At 31.7% G+C, this 18,685-nt stretch overlaps 1 protein-coding gene across 2 annotated transcripts in view; it reads right to left on the reverse strand.

The window, feature by feature from the left end:
* The window catches only part of Elys (AT hook containing transcription factor 1 homolog), a 195,608-nt gene that overhangs the window by 148,889 nt on the left and 28,034 nt on the right, over nucleotides 1-18,685 (reverse strand). For both annotated transcript variants that reach the window (XM_035351721.2, XM_035351713.2), the window contains exons 5-8: nucleotides 15,464-15,532; nucleotides 10,301-10,409; nucleotides 5,424-5,549; nucleotides 3,125-3,209 (exon numbers count right to left, since the gene is read on the reverse strand). In XM_035351721.2, coding sequence (XP_035207612.1) covers nucleotides 3,125-3,209; nucleotides 5,424-5,549; nucleotides 10,301-10,409; nucleotides 15,464-15,532 — 389 coding nt within the window. The remainder of the gene's footprint in view (nucleotides 1-3,124; nucleotides 3,210-5,423; nucleotides 5,550-10,300; nucleotides 10,410-15,463; nucleotides 15,533-18,685) is intronic.

Genomic DNA, 18,685 nt, shown 5'->3' on the forward strand with positions numbered 1-18,685 from the left:
CTTTCCTGTTTGGGTATCCATCAGCATATAGCTTTCATTTAACAAAGTGCTTCTAAACACAGTAAAAATAAAGTAAAATATTAAAATGCATAAATAATAATGTTACGTAATAAATTTTACATTGTAACATTTAAAAATTTAAAGTAAAATTAAATACTAACATTTACCTACTAAATGTTAGTTAAATCTTCAGAAAATGGTCTACAATAAATTAAGAACATTGCAGGTGGAATAAAATTAGAAAAATTCACTTGTAAAAAATGGAACTTACCTACTTTTAAGTTTCATTAAAAGATGCAATATGACAAATATTATATCTCTTAAAAAAATAATAATAATAATATTGCGAAAAATTTTTTCACAATATTTCCTTTTCCTTCGGTACTTGAGCAATCAGTAATTCTTCAAAAAGTGCATTTGAAAGAAATAAGTCTACATTCAGACAGATTAGAGATTTGCAAATTTACTGCAAGGCCAGAAGATAAGATGAAGAATCAGAAATTTTCCAGTAAAAGACAGGAAAGTAAAAAAATGACTAGGAGCCCCAAAAACATTAAATGAGACTTAACAAATAATGTGATATTCTGAAACCATAAGTTGTTAAAAAGTTATTTCAGTATTCTCATCACTCCAGCACATCTGATCTTTAAATTTAGCTGTTGACTGTTAATTTTACAAATTTACGGGCGAATACGCTGGCCACGCCATACGCGCAATCCCTTCACTCTCCAGGTAGTCATCGACGATGTGAGCTGTATGGGGACGTGCCTTATCGTCCATTAAAACAAAAGTAGGGCCAACTGCTGCAGCGTACAATCTCATAATGGGTTCGAGGACTTTATCTCGATACCGGACAGTCGTCAAAGAACCCCGTTTAAAGATGTGCAGGTCGGTGCGGTATCCTAATGAAATGCCTGCCCACACCATAATGCTTCTGCGTCGGAATGTGTGATGTTCGGTGATGTTTTGGGACTGATTGTGTGTTCGTTGTTCACGCCATATCCTTATATGCTTGTCCTCTGGCTCCAGAGCAAATCTTGACTCATCAGTAAACATGACATTGCCTCAGTCAGACACATTCCAATCGACATGTTCCCGGCACCACTGTAATCGTGCACCTCTTGATTGGACGGATAAGAGGAATACAAACTCAAAGCTCACAAAAATTCGAGGTACCCGGGCGTACAGTCTACTCATATGTAATCTTCGGCGTACAGTAGCTGCAGATATCGCCTTATCAATGGACGCTGTAACCATAGATGTCACATGTGTGGAGGCCGGTCTGAGATTCCGCTTGGCTAGAATAGCAATATATCGATCTTTCGCGGTGGTTGTAACCCTTGGGCGACCGGCTACGGGTCTTCAGACAACTGCCTGTGTGGTTTGGAATTGTTTCCATAAACGTGAAATTACAGAATGATGAATGTCGAAGAAAAGAGCAACATCTGTAATCGACTGTCCTGCTTCAATGCGCCCCACAGCAATCCGGCGTTTAGAATCTTCCATTCATCTTTTGGAAGTCATAGAAACACGCATGTCTTGAAAACAAATTGTACGAAAGTTTTAAACACCTTTTATAAGCACTTACAATCAACTTTAGTAACCCTTCATAAAGCTGGCTTCTTATAAGACTGCCTTTTTTGCATATTTCTTGACATCAAAGCGTGATTGGCTGTTACCTAACATATTTGCATACTTCCATCTACCTCTGCTGCGAATTGCATCCTCTTCAATTCTGATTGGCTTCCGGAAATTAGCATTTTCCTCTCCATGCTTAACTTTTGGAAGTGAGTGTATATAAATAGATATAAGAACTTCATCAGAAAAAAAAAATTATAAAACGAGTTTAAATTAATTGATTATGGCAAAGCACTGTTGACAATGATTACGGCAAATAACTGCTGACAGTTATTTGGATGAGAGATGCCTTTGTGGAAAATATGAATTCAAATAAACATAAAAAGAAATTTTATAACAGCAAATATAGGATGGAATATCAAACAAAAATACATTAGGAAATAAATATGAAATAAGGTTAAGTAAATTGATTATTATGCATTACAGTAACCTACAGTATTAACATTAACACGTCAACAAAGAACGTCTAGTTTGAAGAAAGAACGTCTGTTTCCACATAAGCTTTTAAGTCCCGAGTAAATAAATTCCGCATTTCTGGGTATATCTGAATAACAAATCAGTAATTCTTAATGCAAACAGTACTGAATATTTAATTTTTTGGACTATGAATACTTCTAAACATTTATTTTTTGTATATGGAAAAAAGAACACACAATTTGCAGCAATTGATAATGCGTGCTTGAAGTCTACATTCGTCACCAATCGACGAAGGTTGCCGTGCTGAAAAAAATGTGTATTACGCGTGCGTGAAGTGTAAGCCCCGCGATACACAATTTGGCAAGAAAGTGATCACTTCCGACACCGGCACAAAACTCGCTTTTGGTGGGATCACTGTATGAAATTCCGACTTTTCCAGATTTTGACTAAAATATTTAAATTCCCTGACTTTTTCCTGAACTTTTTGGTCAACTTTCGAATTCCCTGACTTTTTCCGGTTTTCCCAGTTTTCCAGGTAGCATGGCAACCCTGTTCATAGTACAGACACTGTTTGTTTTTTCATTACTTTTGAATTTCAACAGCAGTGAAAGGTGATACAAAAAACTGACAGTTACTCTGCTTTGGGATAATTAAAAGCTAACTATGCAATACTATATTACTTAATTATTCATTATACAATATTACTTTACTTATTATATTACTTTAATTATAGTACAATACTATATTACTTTATTATTCTTCATCATTTCAAGGCACAAACACTGTTTGTTTTTTTCATTACTTCTTAATTTCAATAGGAATTAATGTAATACAAAAAACTGAGTTATTCTGCTTCAGGATAATCAAGAGCTAACTGTTCTATACTATATTACTTTATTACATTATTTTAAATAATTAAAAAATGAAATTGAAATTAACAATATGCTTTATACACTCTTCTAAAAAGGAAAAAAAAAAAAAAAAAAAGGAAATCCAGATAACTTAAATTCTAGATATCCAGATTTCAAGTAAATGAAGTTACTGCATATGAAAGTGGAAAACAACTTACTGTATAAAACATCCCAAACTCATCATCATATTTTCTCTTGTTGTAAGTAAAAGAATATAAAGATGCAACAGTTACTTCTTTAGGTCTGCAAAAGATTTCACTTGCAGTTACTACCACTGCATTTTACAAAGTCTTACGACATTAGAAATTTCTCAAAATACACTTTATTATTTATTAAACATTCAATTTTAAAACTAAATTAACCTTAAAATTATTTGCTATAAGCTGTAAATAACCCTATTTTATTTACTTATTATGAATATTTAAACTCCTTTGCCACACAAGGCTTACAGTGATAAGTAACAAAAAACTAAACACAAACTACAATAAAGTTACAAAATCACAGATGAAGCATGTGAAATAAATATGAAGGAAGAAGATATTGTCATTTTATCTTGGACAAACAAATGGAGAAGGAGAGGAAACATAATGTTTACAGAATTTAACTAGAAAAGGAAGTCTTTTCTTCCTTCCATAAGCTTTGGACAATAAAACAACAAATTTTTGACATTTTGCACTTCTTCGAAGCTACAGGAACACAAATCCATATGAGACAGCCCAAATCCTTTCAAATACTAATTCAAATCACCCTTACCATTTAAAAATCTAGTAATTTTAATTATTTGTAAAACACATTTTCATTTGAGTCTGGAGAATGGAGAATGGAAGGAAAAAATAATTTAGGCAGAGAGGCAGTAGAAGAATTTCTGTATAATACATTCTACTTGAGAATCACTTTACTCCAAATTTATTCCTTTAAGAATAACTTAGAGTGTCACTGTGGTGTTAATTTGAAGGTTTATATCTTGTTTGGTCAACCAATAACGCCTTTCATTTCCTAGATTGCCAATGTGGCCACATATTGATAAAGTTACATCAAATAAATGTAACTCACATTTTTTTTTTTTTTTTTAAATACATAAAGGTAAATTACGATGAAAAAACATACCTTTATAATTTGCATTTTTTACCTGCATATAAACATTAGTAAGTAAAATATCAGTAACAACATTTATCAGGATATAAAAACATCAGCAACAACACTTGCACATCATTTAGGAGGATATATAAAAAATAGTTATATCATCTAGAACTTTTGGCATCTTTTTCAGTTGGTGTTAATAATGAGGGAAAACATCATTTACTGAACAGTGATAAATAGAATGTTCAAGTGCTTAATCACATGATTAAGCCAAAGTTAAAATTTGAAACTTTTAAATTTCTTTTGCATTACTAGTAGATTAGATGAAACAAAAATAACAGAACATTCAGATATGATGCAGATGAACGCATTGATTTAAAAAGTGAATTCACTATACACAAAATAAAGATCTTTATTTAAAAAAATAATCTCCTTTGCTCAGTACTGTTATGCATCTTTCCTTGCCTTCTGGCAGCTATTTTATTCTTTATTTTGGTTTGGAGCATATTCAGTTTCTGGACCAGCATGACTGCCATTGGGAAACAATGGTGGCTAAATCTTGGCCATAATGAAACGATACGTCAGCATTTCCCACCTCATAAGTGACTGACATATGTTTCCTATACTGTCTGAAAAGTGAACTCAAAAGTGCCAAATCTTGAGGATTCCCTCACTAAAAACTTAACAATAATCCTTCACTTTGAACTTTATTTATTGTAGAGATCACACAGAAACCCTCTAAACCACTCAGAAACAAAGCCATTTAAAAGCTTAAAATTTCTTTGTTGAGCTAATGGAAAAGGGGAAGAAGCTCAGAACAAGTTCAAAATACTTTGATTTCACACCTTAACAAAAGGTTAGTATATAAATTATTTTCACCTTTCCCCACACATGCTCTCAGTGTATAACTAGTAGCACATGTGTCTAGCAATTTGAAGATCTGGAGTTTGAATCCTACTGACGACATATGATTTTCTCACGTTTTTGCTTCAACAATTATAAATAGCTCTATAACTACGACTGATTAAAGGTAGTGAATGATAATTTATACATGGATTTGGTTGACTAGGACTTGTTCCTCTCTCCAGTCACCCTTTAATTAGGTAAGAATATATTGAAATTTTACCTTCCCCACTTAATGTTCAAATGGTGTTACTGGTAGCACGTCCGGCAAGCAACTGGAAAATTAGAAGCCCAAATCCCAGTGAGAGCATAACTGATTTTTCCTGCTCTGAAAAACTTAATAGCTTTATAAGTACTGAAAGAGTTTTAATTTTCCTTTAATTATGCCTTATCCATTCTTCATTTTAATCACAAAATTATAACTCAAAAATAAAGGAAAGGTTAACAAAAATTGCATAAAATAAAATTCCGTACTTAGTTTCTTCTGGTAGAGGCCCACTAATTACCCATAAATAGCAGAAATTCCGTGGATCATTCTCAGGTTCTTGAAATGCAAATGAAATTACAGGTTGTTCATGAGGAGAAGTTGATATAGTAAACCTAGAATATAAAGTAGGTCCTTAAACAAGACAAATCATAAAAAGGTTGCCAAAAAATGTAATGGTGATGTTAGATGCAAGGCTGCATGGTAATTAATGCTAAATACCATTATTTTTACTGCTTCATATCAATATATGCGGATTGTAATAAAAAATAATGGACGTATTGGTGTTAGTTTACATAATTCTACATCAAACACCATTATATTGTAATTTAAAAATAATATATACTTTTTAACAGGACAAAGTAACATAAAAGTCAGTGAACACTTAAAAAATACATATTTTGGTGAATTTGCTAAAAAAATGTAATTCGAAAAACTTTAGACCATTGTAGCATTTGAAAAGCTTAAGTGAATAGTTAAAAATAAGCAAATGATTTAGAGAAAAGTCCCACAATAAAAAAATCATACATTAAACATGAGTTGATTAAAATAGCAAACAGTAGAAATTTTTTTTTAATTATATCATAAAAAATTAAAACCATGTAGAAAATTTGGCACTTGCTTAAAAAAGTAATATACAATGGTACAACTTGTTCATTGTATCTATCAGATGCACATGAGGATTGAAACAAATAATCCTCATAAATGAAATGGCAACAACTTCCATTCTGTTCAGATATAAAAATCCTGTGATTAAAAAATTATACTTTCTCTGAGATATTAATACTGTGTTTCCTTGAAAATAAGACCTAACAAAAAAAAAATAAGCCCTAGAATTGATTTTTCAGAGTACTCCTAATATACGCCCTACCCCTAAAATAAGCTAAAATAAAATCATAAACCAGACAGGCACCTCACTACCGAATAACGAAGTGTAGACGCATCACACATGCACAACTGAAAAAAATGAATATGGTTGAGACAAATTAGAATATTCAGTATTCGATAAAAATCTGGCAGCTCTCTGCAAAGAGAAGTTGGATCTATGAATTGTCTGAAACTGGCAATCAGAGTATAATAACCTCAGTTAACAAGCTGATGCGGGAAATATCAAGAAGCATAATCAACGTCCAGTATTTGATGAACTGAAACATATCATCTGTGAATGGATTGCTGATACAAGAGCAAAGTGTTTAGTTGTTCACAGGGCTGATATTCAAGCATTTTCCATTGTAATGGCACCCCAGCTAGACATATCACAAGACGAATTCAAAGCATCACAACACAGAGTGGATGGATTCCTGCGCAATATGAACTGTCTCTAAGAAGATCAATAACGCTCTTCAAACTGGAAGACACTGAATTGATTAAAATTCATCTTCATGGAAAGAACCTCCCTCTAATCACCTCTAAGGGTAAGAAAGAGAAAATCAAGTATGTTTCAGGTATTCATGTTCTTGAGACGTAAAGCACTTGGTGTACACAAGAAGCTATAAGAAAGTGGGTCAATTTATTTCTACCACTTATTTTACGAGGTGGCCAAAGAGGTATGCTAGTGTGGGATTCTGTCAGTATTCATCACGCAAAACCATAGAGAACTTCTTTGCAGAAAGAACTGATCAAATAATGTTTCTCGCAGGAATGACTCCATATCTCCAAACTCTTGATCTTGCAATAAGCAAGCCATTTAAGGACTATTTGCACATGAAAATCAATGACTACATTGAAAATAGAATGGAGAGAAATAAGTGAAGCCTAAGCTACAAGAAGTAATTACTTAGAAAATGCCCTAGGATTAGGCTCAATAGACAAGAAGAGCCCACTTGAGGAAGGCTCTGAGGCACAGGCCAATGGTCATGGAGAAAACAAAGTTGCAAAAAATTCAGGCCAGAATTCGTGATTCGGAGCTTTATGATGATGTTGAAGGAGACGACTGGCTGTATTAGAATAAATGATTTTCTTCACTTTTTAAATGTTTCTTGAATGTGAATAAATGTATTTCTTAAACCTGAATAAATGTATTTCTTAAATGTGAATAAATTATTTCTTGGAACCTGAATAAATGTATTTCTTGAACCTGAAGGAATGTGTTTCTCGAACATGAACGAATGTCAGGGTTGCCACTTAAAGAGGAGAATGAAATTCCCTGACTTTTCCAAGTTTTCCAGGTGTGTTTTGAGAAAATTCCAGTATCCGCATAGTGGGCGTTGGCTGCGCTGAGAGGTAAATTAATTATGGTACCACTTGAAAACACAAAAATTTGCCAATTGCATATGACTTATTATATATATAATCCTGAAAGCATTACTATTATAGCTATAATAGGAGTTATTTTCTCCACTGAAGATTGAGATTAAAATCTGCCCAATCTGGATTAAAAAATGATTTTTTTGCAGACGTTTTGCAGCTAAACGAAAGAAAGAAATCGATTTAATTATATTTTAAAATAAATGCAGGTATTTTATATTTATTTAGCAGCATACATAAACAAAAATATGTGCATTAAATTTCGTGATAGTATGTCATTATGCTGCTACATTTAGTTTCAGAATTATGCCAGAGAAATTTGCTTGAAATTTGAAAGTATTATTAACTAATAATAAATAAATTTAGAGGAAAGAAGAACATTTAATGATATACATAACATTAAAATGAAGTTAATTACTTAAAAATTGAATTGCAATAATCAATGCCATTTTGGCAAATATTAAACGTTAGCCTAAATGACTGATTACTACACTTTATTTTACTGCAAAATGAAAAATAAGGCGTTTATTAAAATGAAGGGAAAAAAAGTTTAAAAGATTTTGCGGTAAAAGCCTAGTCTTCGCTACGGCCTTTGTACAATTTTGAAAACTGCCGCCAACACCAAAATGACCAGTTTACTAGCCAACACCTTCTTGAACAAAGACTAAGAGGCAGAAAGAGATAACTGTTGTTACTGCTCATCATAATGTCTCCAAATCCCATGTGTACCGTACATGGAAGTTAGAATAAAAAAATATGTATTGTTAAGATAAAAAAACTTCTCTGCAACAGGAATGGCTCCGGCGCAAATTAGAGGGAAACAGCTGCATATGCGTGAAATATCTGTGTTTCATAATGTCGCCAAATCCCATGGTGTTAGTTTCATAATGTCGCCAAATCCCATGTGTACCGTACATGGAAGTTAGAATAAAAAAATATGTATTGTTAAGATAAAAAAAACTTCTCTGCAACAGGAATAGCTCTCCCAAATTAGAGGGAAACAGCTGCAAATGCGTGAAATATCTGCCACCGAAGCTCGCGAAGTTCGAAGGTCAAGTTTATCAAGAGTATATAAAACGAATATCGTTTTAAATTTCCTTAAACTTTAAAGGAAAAGAAAATATTTTTTGCACGAGTAATTAATAGCTACTTTGAGCAAAAAAAGTACGAAAATCCAAGTATAAATCATCGCTAAAGTCAAAGAACGTTTCTTCTTAACACATGCTTCACAATTTCTTGTCGCCCAGGGGGAAATTCTCGCCGTTAGTTCCGTCGCCAAATCCCTAAGCGAGTTTTTTCCTCCGCTTTCTAGCGGCACTCTAGCAAACTGATTTACATTATGTCTATAGAACCTTTCTTTCTTTACATAGACATTCTTACATTTGAACAGAGTACATCGGGGCTATTCTAGCCTCCATCATACTGTATATTATGCTTAAACCGATTTTGTTGTATGCGAAAATGGGAAAGTATTTTCTTTAGTTCAACATAACCTGCACATGCGAGTCTTCGGATTCTCGAGGTTACTGGAAACCAAACTTGCTTTGCCTTTCTAAAAGACAATCTGATTGGAGCTGTGAAAATTGGCTCTACGCCAGCTGCCCAAATGATGCTCGTCTGATACATAATTTGCCAACAAAGCCATCGTTTCCAATATTGGTGCAAAACTTGCTTTTCGGGGGATTGCTGTATGACATTCCCTGACTTTTCCAGATTTTGACTAAAATATTTAAATTTCCTGACTTTTTCCGGTTTTCTCAGTTTTCCAGGTAGCGTGGCAACCCTAAAATGTCAATTATTGTACATAAAAAATAAGACACCCTCAGAAAATAAACTTCAGCATGTCTTTTGCTGCAAAAATTAATGTAAGACTGAGTCTTATTTCTGGTGAAACATAGTAAAACCTAGATTATATTCTTAGTTTTAAGATCTGCACAAATAAAAAGTATTTCCATTGCTTTAATGTACTTGAAAGAAAATGGGATTGTATATTTATAAACATAAAACATAATTTCACTGACAAACTTGAATTCTGTATTTTTTTTCACAGAAACAAACTATTTTTTACGCTGGAAAATTTTAGTCAACTCAAAATTATTAGTCAACACAAAATTATCTCATCCCAATTACAATACATCTTTGGCTTACCGAAAAAAAAACACAATCAACTATCCAGCTTTCTTGACTATTAAGATGCATTTCGATACTGGTTCGACCAGATATTTAGAGCCGTACTACATTATTATTAAAGAATTCCCACTGACAACTTAACATTCAGATAAAAAAGAATTATCATATTTGACAGCATATAAGACGCACTTTTTTTCCTAAATTTGGTCTCAAAAAAGTTACCTGCGTCTTATACGTGAAGGACACAGTCTTATACGTGAAGGTAATTGCATTCAATAACTGTTTATTTGGCTTTTACGAAACGTGAGAACTAAAAGAAACCACGCTATTGAAACTTTTTTTCCTTGTGTGTGGCCGTCTAAATAAGGGTGCGTCTTATATGCCGTCAAATACGGTAATAAAACACATTTTAATTTCAATACAAGACACTGATATTTCAGTGAAGAAATAATTCTGTGCTTTAGAATACTATTTCCTCAAAATTACTCACTGCAGAGACAAATCTTGAAGATTCCACAATTGAATACCTCCAAAACTGAAACCAACCGCTAAAGTTGCCAAGCTGTGAATGTACTGTAATGCAGTTACAAATACATCATCTGAAATGTAGCAAAACATAAATAAATAATAAATAAATATATAATAACTTGAGTAAAAGTAAACAAAGTAAGCACAAAATACAAAATAAAATTAAAGCCATCATTTACAACATTCAGAATTCACCATCCAAATTTTTTTAATGAGGCCTCATTAACCCATTAAGCCAATTGTGTTGAGTTGATGCAAAGGTCCAAATAAATGCGTATATAAATATAACTACCTAAGACATTTTATACCAGCAGATGATTTTGTGTAGGGAATATTATGAAGATTATTTTTGTAAAAAAATATTTGCCTTCAACAATCATTAATTAATCTCATACTTTAAGCAAAATTTAAGGAAAATTTTTCAATGGGTATTTTTGCTGAAAATATTTAAGGCAAGAATCGCTGTCTTTATGAGTGATATATTTTTAGTCAAGGTCACTGTTTATCAGAACATTACATCAATTAGACGTTTATATTTGCGTTGGGAAGGAAGGGAAAACATTTGTTTCGCTGACGCAACATCAGCAGAAAACGGGTAATCTCCTTTTTTACTCATTCCTTTCGATATTCTTGTTCATGTTATGGCTGCTTTAAAAATGCCTATAACGATATATCTTACATTAGAAGAAGCCCTTCAAAGATTTTTTGATGAAGAAACAGATGATGATAATGTTATTAATGACCAGAATGAAGCTGATATTCTTATTGTTCCCCCAGAAATTGCAAAAGCTAGTGATGAAGAAGAAGGGAATGACAATGTTTTAAATAATGATAATGATATTTTACCAAATGAATACTGCTGGGGAAGTTGAAATTCAGGTAAGAAATAAGTTTCAGCCTTTTAAAAGCAGTGGTAGTCATACGAAAAAGTTTAAAAAGCAGAAAACTGAAAACTTGAACTGGATAAAAAAAGGAACCATCAGTTACATCTCAGGAAGAAAATGAAGAAAGAGATAGAATAGAAACTATAAAAGACAAAATAATAGGTAAAAGTAGTGGAGAGATTTTCGATTTTCTTTTTGGTTTAGACATTTACTCTCTTCTCGTTGAACAGACGAATACATACACTCAGCAAAAAAAAAAAAAAAAAAAAATCATCGCCCAGAATTTATTGCATTTGAAGTCTATATGAGAAAAATTATTGGAATATTCTTGCTTATGTGATATCATTCTTTACCTCAAGAAGAAATGTATTGGTCTCTTGATAAAGACATTTCTGTTCCTATTGTACGCGAATCAATATAACGTTTGCAGTTCAGGAATATGAAGCAGAATTTGCATTTAGCTGACAATAGTCAAATTAACAATACTGATAAATCATATAAGATGAGACCATATCTAAACTTACTACATATCCCGACTTTCTACTACTGGAAATAAAAAGTCTCTTTTAGATTTCAGACACGAGATGTTATTATTCCTTTTGCAAACTCCTATTGAGAGTATAGAATTAGCCAAAAATAGATCAGCAACAGGAAGACCTAGAAAATTCAGCATTCAAAAACCATTGCATGGGGATGGTAGACATTTTATCGTAAAGTCCGGTGATAACAAGACTCCGCTGTAAAAAGTGCCATAGCCAAACTGTTTACAGATGCAAAGTATGTAATGTAGCTTTACATCATGATTGTACTGAAGCTTTTCATGCCTGAATCTTTCAATTGAAATAATCTGTATTTTTAAAAGAAATGTAATGTATATTTTAATATTAAATTAATTACAAGTAAAGTGCTTTGCAGATTTATAAAACGTTATACAGCTAAAAAGTAATCCAGTGCTCCACTCAAAGGAAACATCGCACAAGTGGTCTTCTTCCACTGACGTTGCGCGAATGCAACATTCACTTTTTCCACAGGTAAGAGCATTTTTTTAATGTAAATGTATGTTGTAAATGTATGTTATAAATGCTTAATTTAATAGTTGTTATTATTTTCATGAGAAAAGAATCATTCATTGTAGTTTTGAAGGTTAATGGGTTAAAACATCACAGTATTTAGTTTAAAAGTTCCCTTCATTTTGGGGAGTTTTCTGGGTCTCTTGCTTTTATCTAGAGAAGTCCTTAAATTTCTTTTCAGCCATTTCAGTCTTTTTTAACACTTTCGGCAGCCTAAACAATTAGCAGCAAAGCTTTCACAGCACAAATTTATTTTTATGCTTTTTAAGTAAACAGCAATAATATATTTTAACTTTATTTATATTGTGTTAGTGAGGGAATAAAACATAGGGCTTGACTAAACCTTTACAATCATTGAAGCATCCATTTATCCTCTTACAATCATTGAGGCATAGTGTTCAGCAATGGGTTGAGCACTTAAGTTAGACGTAATTGACATGTAAACTAAGACAGTGTTAAAATTATCATCTTCAGCTGCAAAAGTGCACTTGATTTGCGCTTTTGCAGCTGAGGATGATGGTTCCGTAAAACCTTCCAAACTAGTCCTGTGAAAATTTTTAAATATACTGCTGATTTTTGTTGTTTGACTTCTAAATTAATATTTGTTCGGCATGTTGTTGTATCTTAATTAAGACATTTGGTTAAAAAATTTCCAATAAACTTTCACTGATATAAATGAAAGGAAATGCAATCACAGTAAAATAATTAATATTATTTAGCTTCCATAAAATCCAATGATTTTGCATTTATTTTAGGCTATTATGCTAAATAGCACAAAGAAATCAGAAAACTTATAATATTTTATTTTACTATGTTAAATTGCAGGAACATCCAACATTTCTGCTGAAGTAACATTGCATTATTTTCATTACAATAACCATTGAAAAAATTTAGAATTTGTAAATATTTTTTATGCATGCTTGTGAGTACAGAAGAATTAAATGCACATTACAGTTATGCCCTTTAATTGTTGGCTACTACTTAAACCATAAATTTCCAAAATAGTCTGTCAGTATTGAATGATGTATGATATTTAGAAATTAGGACTTTTATGTTATTGGTATTTAAGCCAAAAATGTAAACATAGCATTAATTACATGTTATAAAAATGAAGGAAACAAGTGAGCATTACAGCGGCTTCAAAGATTTGGTGAGCAGGTGTGGCATGGGGTGGCTACTAATATCACAAATGATTTATAAAGTCATTTTTGGATGTGTAACTACTTTAATGAATTTCGTGAATCTCATACACTTAATGATAACATAATGTCATCAAACACCAAGCTATTCAAAGAATTGCAATAGCAGGAAATAAGATATCAGCATGGAGAAATCACACTGCGAAAGTTAAAGAAAACCATGCTTGAAGACCCACACTATTACATATACAATACTATGAATCTTGTTGAAATTAACAGCATACAATATATGGAAATAATTTATGCAATTGTTTTTCTTGTGGTTTAAATCATACTATACCTATAATTAAATTATGAAGAATCTATTATAATCCTTGCATTGTGGAAAAGTGGCACCTAAGGTCACCAATTTTTGAGCAAACCTACTCCTTCACCCAAACATGTATGTGCACTTCGAAGCCCGAATTTCGAATTGTTTTTTATTTTGAGTTTTAGATTTTGAGCTGTTTTTATTTCTTTCATATTTTGTGTGAATTAATGTTGTTATTGTTGTTTCATTAACAACTCGGCAATTTAAAAGCAGCGTGTTGCCATTCCATAAAGTACAAGATATTTATGTTTCAAATTTAAGCCAAAAATTCAGCAATTTAAAGGAAATGTGTTGCCACTACCCGAAAAAAAGGTATTTTTATCTTCCCCACACCAGTATGTTGTCATTCATCAAAGCCCAAGATATTTAATTTTTTTTCCAAATTTAAATTGTCTAGTTGATTTACAAACTAAGCATTTAAAAGCAATAAATGCAATTCTTCATCTCTCATAATTAATTATTAGCTTATAAAATGAGATTAACTATACTCTTTAAAACAATTATTAGCCCAAAAGGGCCATTAATTTCGTTTTGGCATTTTGCATTGATTAACTTTGCAAACTGTTGCCACCAAATATTATCACCCTGTATTATATCTACAGAAATTAAATAATTAGGAATCTGCATAAATGTATGTTTGTTTCTTACATTGTGATAAAACACCGATACCTAGAGCCATCAAATTTTGAATCACGTACATTTCCACCCGAATATAGACATCTGGAAGCCCAAATCTGGAATTTAGTTTATTATCGATTTCATATTTTGTAACACTTTAACAAATTTTTTATTAACAAACTCACTGATTGCAAAGCAAGCAATGGGAACACTGTAAGGAAAAAATCACTTTCATCTCCAGTGCGCGAGACTGTGAATTGGAAATTCTAAAGATATGCTCATTTTAAAATTATTTTGCGACATTGCTGTTGAACTGAATTTTATGGTTTAAGCGCAAAGAACATGATATTTAATATATACAGGTAACACACAAAATGTTAAAAAAAAAGTGTCCCTTTGGGTGTAGTGTAAAAACTAAAGCTTTCAGTTTTTTTTTTTTTATTTTATATTTTCCCCCCGTGTTTTAATTTTATACCCCCTTTTTTTCCTTCTATTTTTTCTTTTTTATAATAATTATTTTAGGCAGCTAGTATCATCATAAATTTCACATAAAATTCCTTCCCAAGGCACACAGGCTATAAATGAAAAACATTCAGATTCTTAATTTTTTTAAGCTTCATAAATAATCCTGTAACATATGCTGCAATTCATTATTTGAACAGAACATGCGCTCTTGATCACGTGATGTGTGACTTAGCCTCAAAATTGCTATGATGAATGCTAATTTATTTTAGGAACTGAGACACTAAGAAAAAATATATGTAAAAGAAATGAATATGATGCTACATTGCTTGCATAAAGTCTCCAACTGAATATCCACGTGATCTCATGACCAATAGCAGGAAATGAAAGTTTATGAGGATGAGTCTTGCACCATGTGACCAACAGCAGATGTACAATTCGAATAATGACTTACGGCATCTATTAGACACATCAATGTAATCAGATGTTGCCAAATTTAATTTTAAAATTATATAAACATTTTTATACATTTTAAAACAAAGTTTTTTTTTAAATATACATAAAGAATAAATTAAAATATACCACAAGGAAATCGTCCCAATGTATTGCTTCGACTCTGTAGTTGAAAACAACCATCCTGAATACTTTTATCTATAAGAAAATGATTCAAATAAAACCAATAATGCTAAAATATACATTAGAATTAATTTAATTGTAACATATAACTAAGCAAATTTAGGAAAACAACAAATTACTGCATTCCAACATATAAAACTTTTTTAAATGCTAAAAAATTGTCCCACTAAATGAAAAATTATCTCTATCGTTGAAAATAACATAAATATAGCACAATGGTATGTAACACAGAAAGAATGAATAACATCTTTTAATTCAGAAAGAAAAGAAATTTCAGAAAACTACTTTTCATTCCTAATAATTTTTTAAAAAGTTTCTTGTTGACTATTTTGTCATCATTGTACACTGCCATTATTATCAATTTGTTTACCACAAATGGCTAAAAGAGTTTTCGTTATTTTTACAATAACAACTGCATTTTGGTTATATGATACATAATTATAATATTATCATGGATTGCAATAATTAAAAATCACTAACTGTTAAAAGAGTTCACAAGCAATATTACAACAAGAAATACAATTTTCAGGAAATTTTCAGGAAACATTTTTAACTCTTTATTTTACTTAATAATGTTTATGCAATAATTTTTTTATGAGTGGCTCATATTATTTGCATATATAATAAAAATATATGTACAAAAATTTCTATTAGCTTTAAACCCACAAATAATCAGACATACTAAAAAAACATAATTTTTAAGACACTAAATTATCATAATTAACATCATATGTCTAAACATATCTAGGAATCTGAGAAGAAAAAAACATAATTCAGGTATCATTTCTATGACTGTACACATTTAATGCAGTTCCAGCATTTTCAGCACTCTAGACAACTGGTGCATTTAATGTTCAGCTTAAATTTAATGCATTAATAACCGAAATATGCCTTTACTTAATTGCTGCTTGCAAGAACAACTTGATTTATGCCCTCCAAAAATTAGTTCCTTGCATCGCCAATGCTCGCAGCAGGCATTGCACACATAAATGATAAATTAAAATTCTAATTTAAACCCAAACAATTGGCAATGTAATGATGAAAAAGACATGAAATAAATTATACAGTACAGCTCTAGTTATCTAGACTTAATAATCCTGAGCTCAAATTATTTAAATCAATTCTTCTGAGGCCATTTAAAATTTAAATTAAGCCTGTTACTAATTAACTCACATTTTTATTTATTTATTTATAAGCAATTCAAGAAGTTGAAACAATATAGTCCATATTTTTAAGAAAGCATTAAATTAATATAGACAGTTACATGATATGTTTATTAGATTGCAGTGCATGTTGCACACATCCATCTCATTTAATTCAATAACATGTCATAACACATGAGTAGCATAACTACATATCAGTTAACAAATATGTAGCTTACAAACATTAATAGAACAATTATATACTATTTCTTACCATAATAAAGGCTTCGAATTGACTAATCAAATAGTTTACTATAAAATAATCTAAAAATATTTTTAAAATCAAAAGTATAAAAGATTATAAAAATTTACCAAAATTGCAATCTGATCTTCATATTCAAATGCTAATTTAACACTTGAACTAGAGAACTGTATAGACATAAGGTTAGTTTGAAGCAGGTGTCATGAAAAATTAGCAGTGCTCTCGCCGGGACTTGAACCTGGACCTCTCGAATATGCGCCAAGTGTGCTAAGTGTTGCACCACGAAGGCATGCTGGAAGGAAGGAGAAAATATATACTCTTCCTTCTAAAAGGTAACTGGGAATTAGGGGACCTAATAGTAAAAATCATGGTGGCCATCATCCACCACCTTTCTCGTTCAGGAGGGGCATTATGTTGCTCTTCTTCGCTTTTTTTTTTTTTTTTTTTTTTTTAATATGTGGGAGACTTGAAAAATGAGAATTGCCCTTGGTTTCGAACCTGGACCTCTTGAATATGCCCCGAGTTTGCTACTATTATTACCATTACACAAAGGCATGCAGAAAGAAAGAAGAAAATATATCTTATAGAATCTATAAGGTATTTCTCCTGCCTTCTTGGCATGCCTCCATGGTGCATTAGTCTTCACATTGGGTGCGTATTCCAGAGGTCCGTGGTTCGATTCCCAGCGAAGGCGTATCATATTTTTCATCTTGCCTACTTCCAAAATGTACCTAATATCTCTACAGTGGTGCCCGAACTAAAAAGGTGGTGGATGTTGATTCTCCACACCCAGGATTTGGCGAATGGGTCCCCTAAGAACCCCTGTTGCCATTTAAAAGAGGAAGTATATAAGGTATTTTTTTCCCACCTTCATGATGTGGTGCTCTGCATGCTGGGCACATATTCCAGAGGTCCGAGGTTCGATTACCGGCAAAGGCATTGCTAATTTTTCACCACTCCTGCTTTAAAAATAACCTAATGACTCTACAAATCTAGTTCTAAATTCAATCAGTTTGAATGTTTGATGAGGCATTGACTGCATGAATTACCCTTATTTACTTTGTTCAAGACATTGCAAGGACTGCCCACGAGCGTCAGTACACCACTTGCTACTATTCAGTATATATATAAAAAAAAATTTACATGATTTCACATTTCCTCACATAATTTTTTTGTAAATTTGTTAAAATGAGTTTTAAGAAAGGTAATGAGAAGATTCAAGCAACGAAGAAAATGGTTAGGATCACATCATCATCAAAAACGAGATTGTTTAAAAATATGAAGGTTACATGCGTATGCGTGACTTAGTTACTGCATAATGTATAGCCATGATTGTAAAAAACAAAGACACTATTAAATAGATTTAACATTGTGAAAGGGATGAAATCAATAACCAAAGATCAGAGACATTACAGCATGTTAAGAAATTGATTTTGATAACAGAAAAACATTTAAGTACAATATTTCCTTCATCACAAAATAAATAAATTTCACCCACTGCATTTGCATTTTAGTATTAAACAGTCTTGCAATAAAAATAAGGTTTTTTTATAAGAACAGGTTAATTATTTCCCCTTAATTTCTTATTGGAAAAGTTTGTCCAGTATGCATCCATTATGGTTAAATCAAAGGATCTAGAATGGATTAAAGATGCATACTGAGGTATCACAGCTTTGTAACAAATGTTAATTTTAGGTCAGCTTTAGTTTAGTTAAGTTTTTAATGAAGACTTTAATTTATTGTAATTTAATTAATTGTTCTAGT

This window comes from Stegodyphus dumicola, chromosome 5 (genome assembly GCF_044657685.1).
Source record: "Stegodyphus dumicola isolate Sdum_Otavi_A_Nest chromosome 5, ASM4465768v1".
NCBI classification, from domain to species: domain Eukaryota; kingdom Metazoa; phylum Arthropoda; class Arachnida; order Araneae; family Eresidae; genus Stegodyphus; species Stegodyphus dumicola.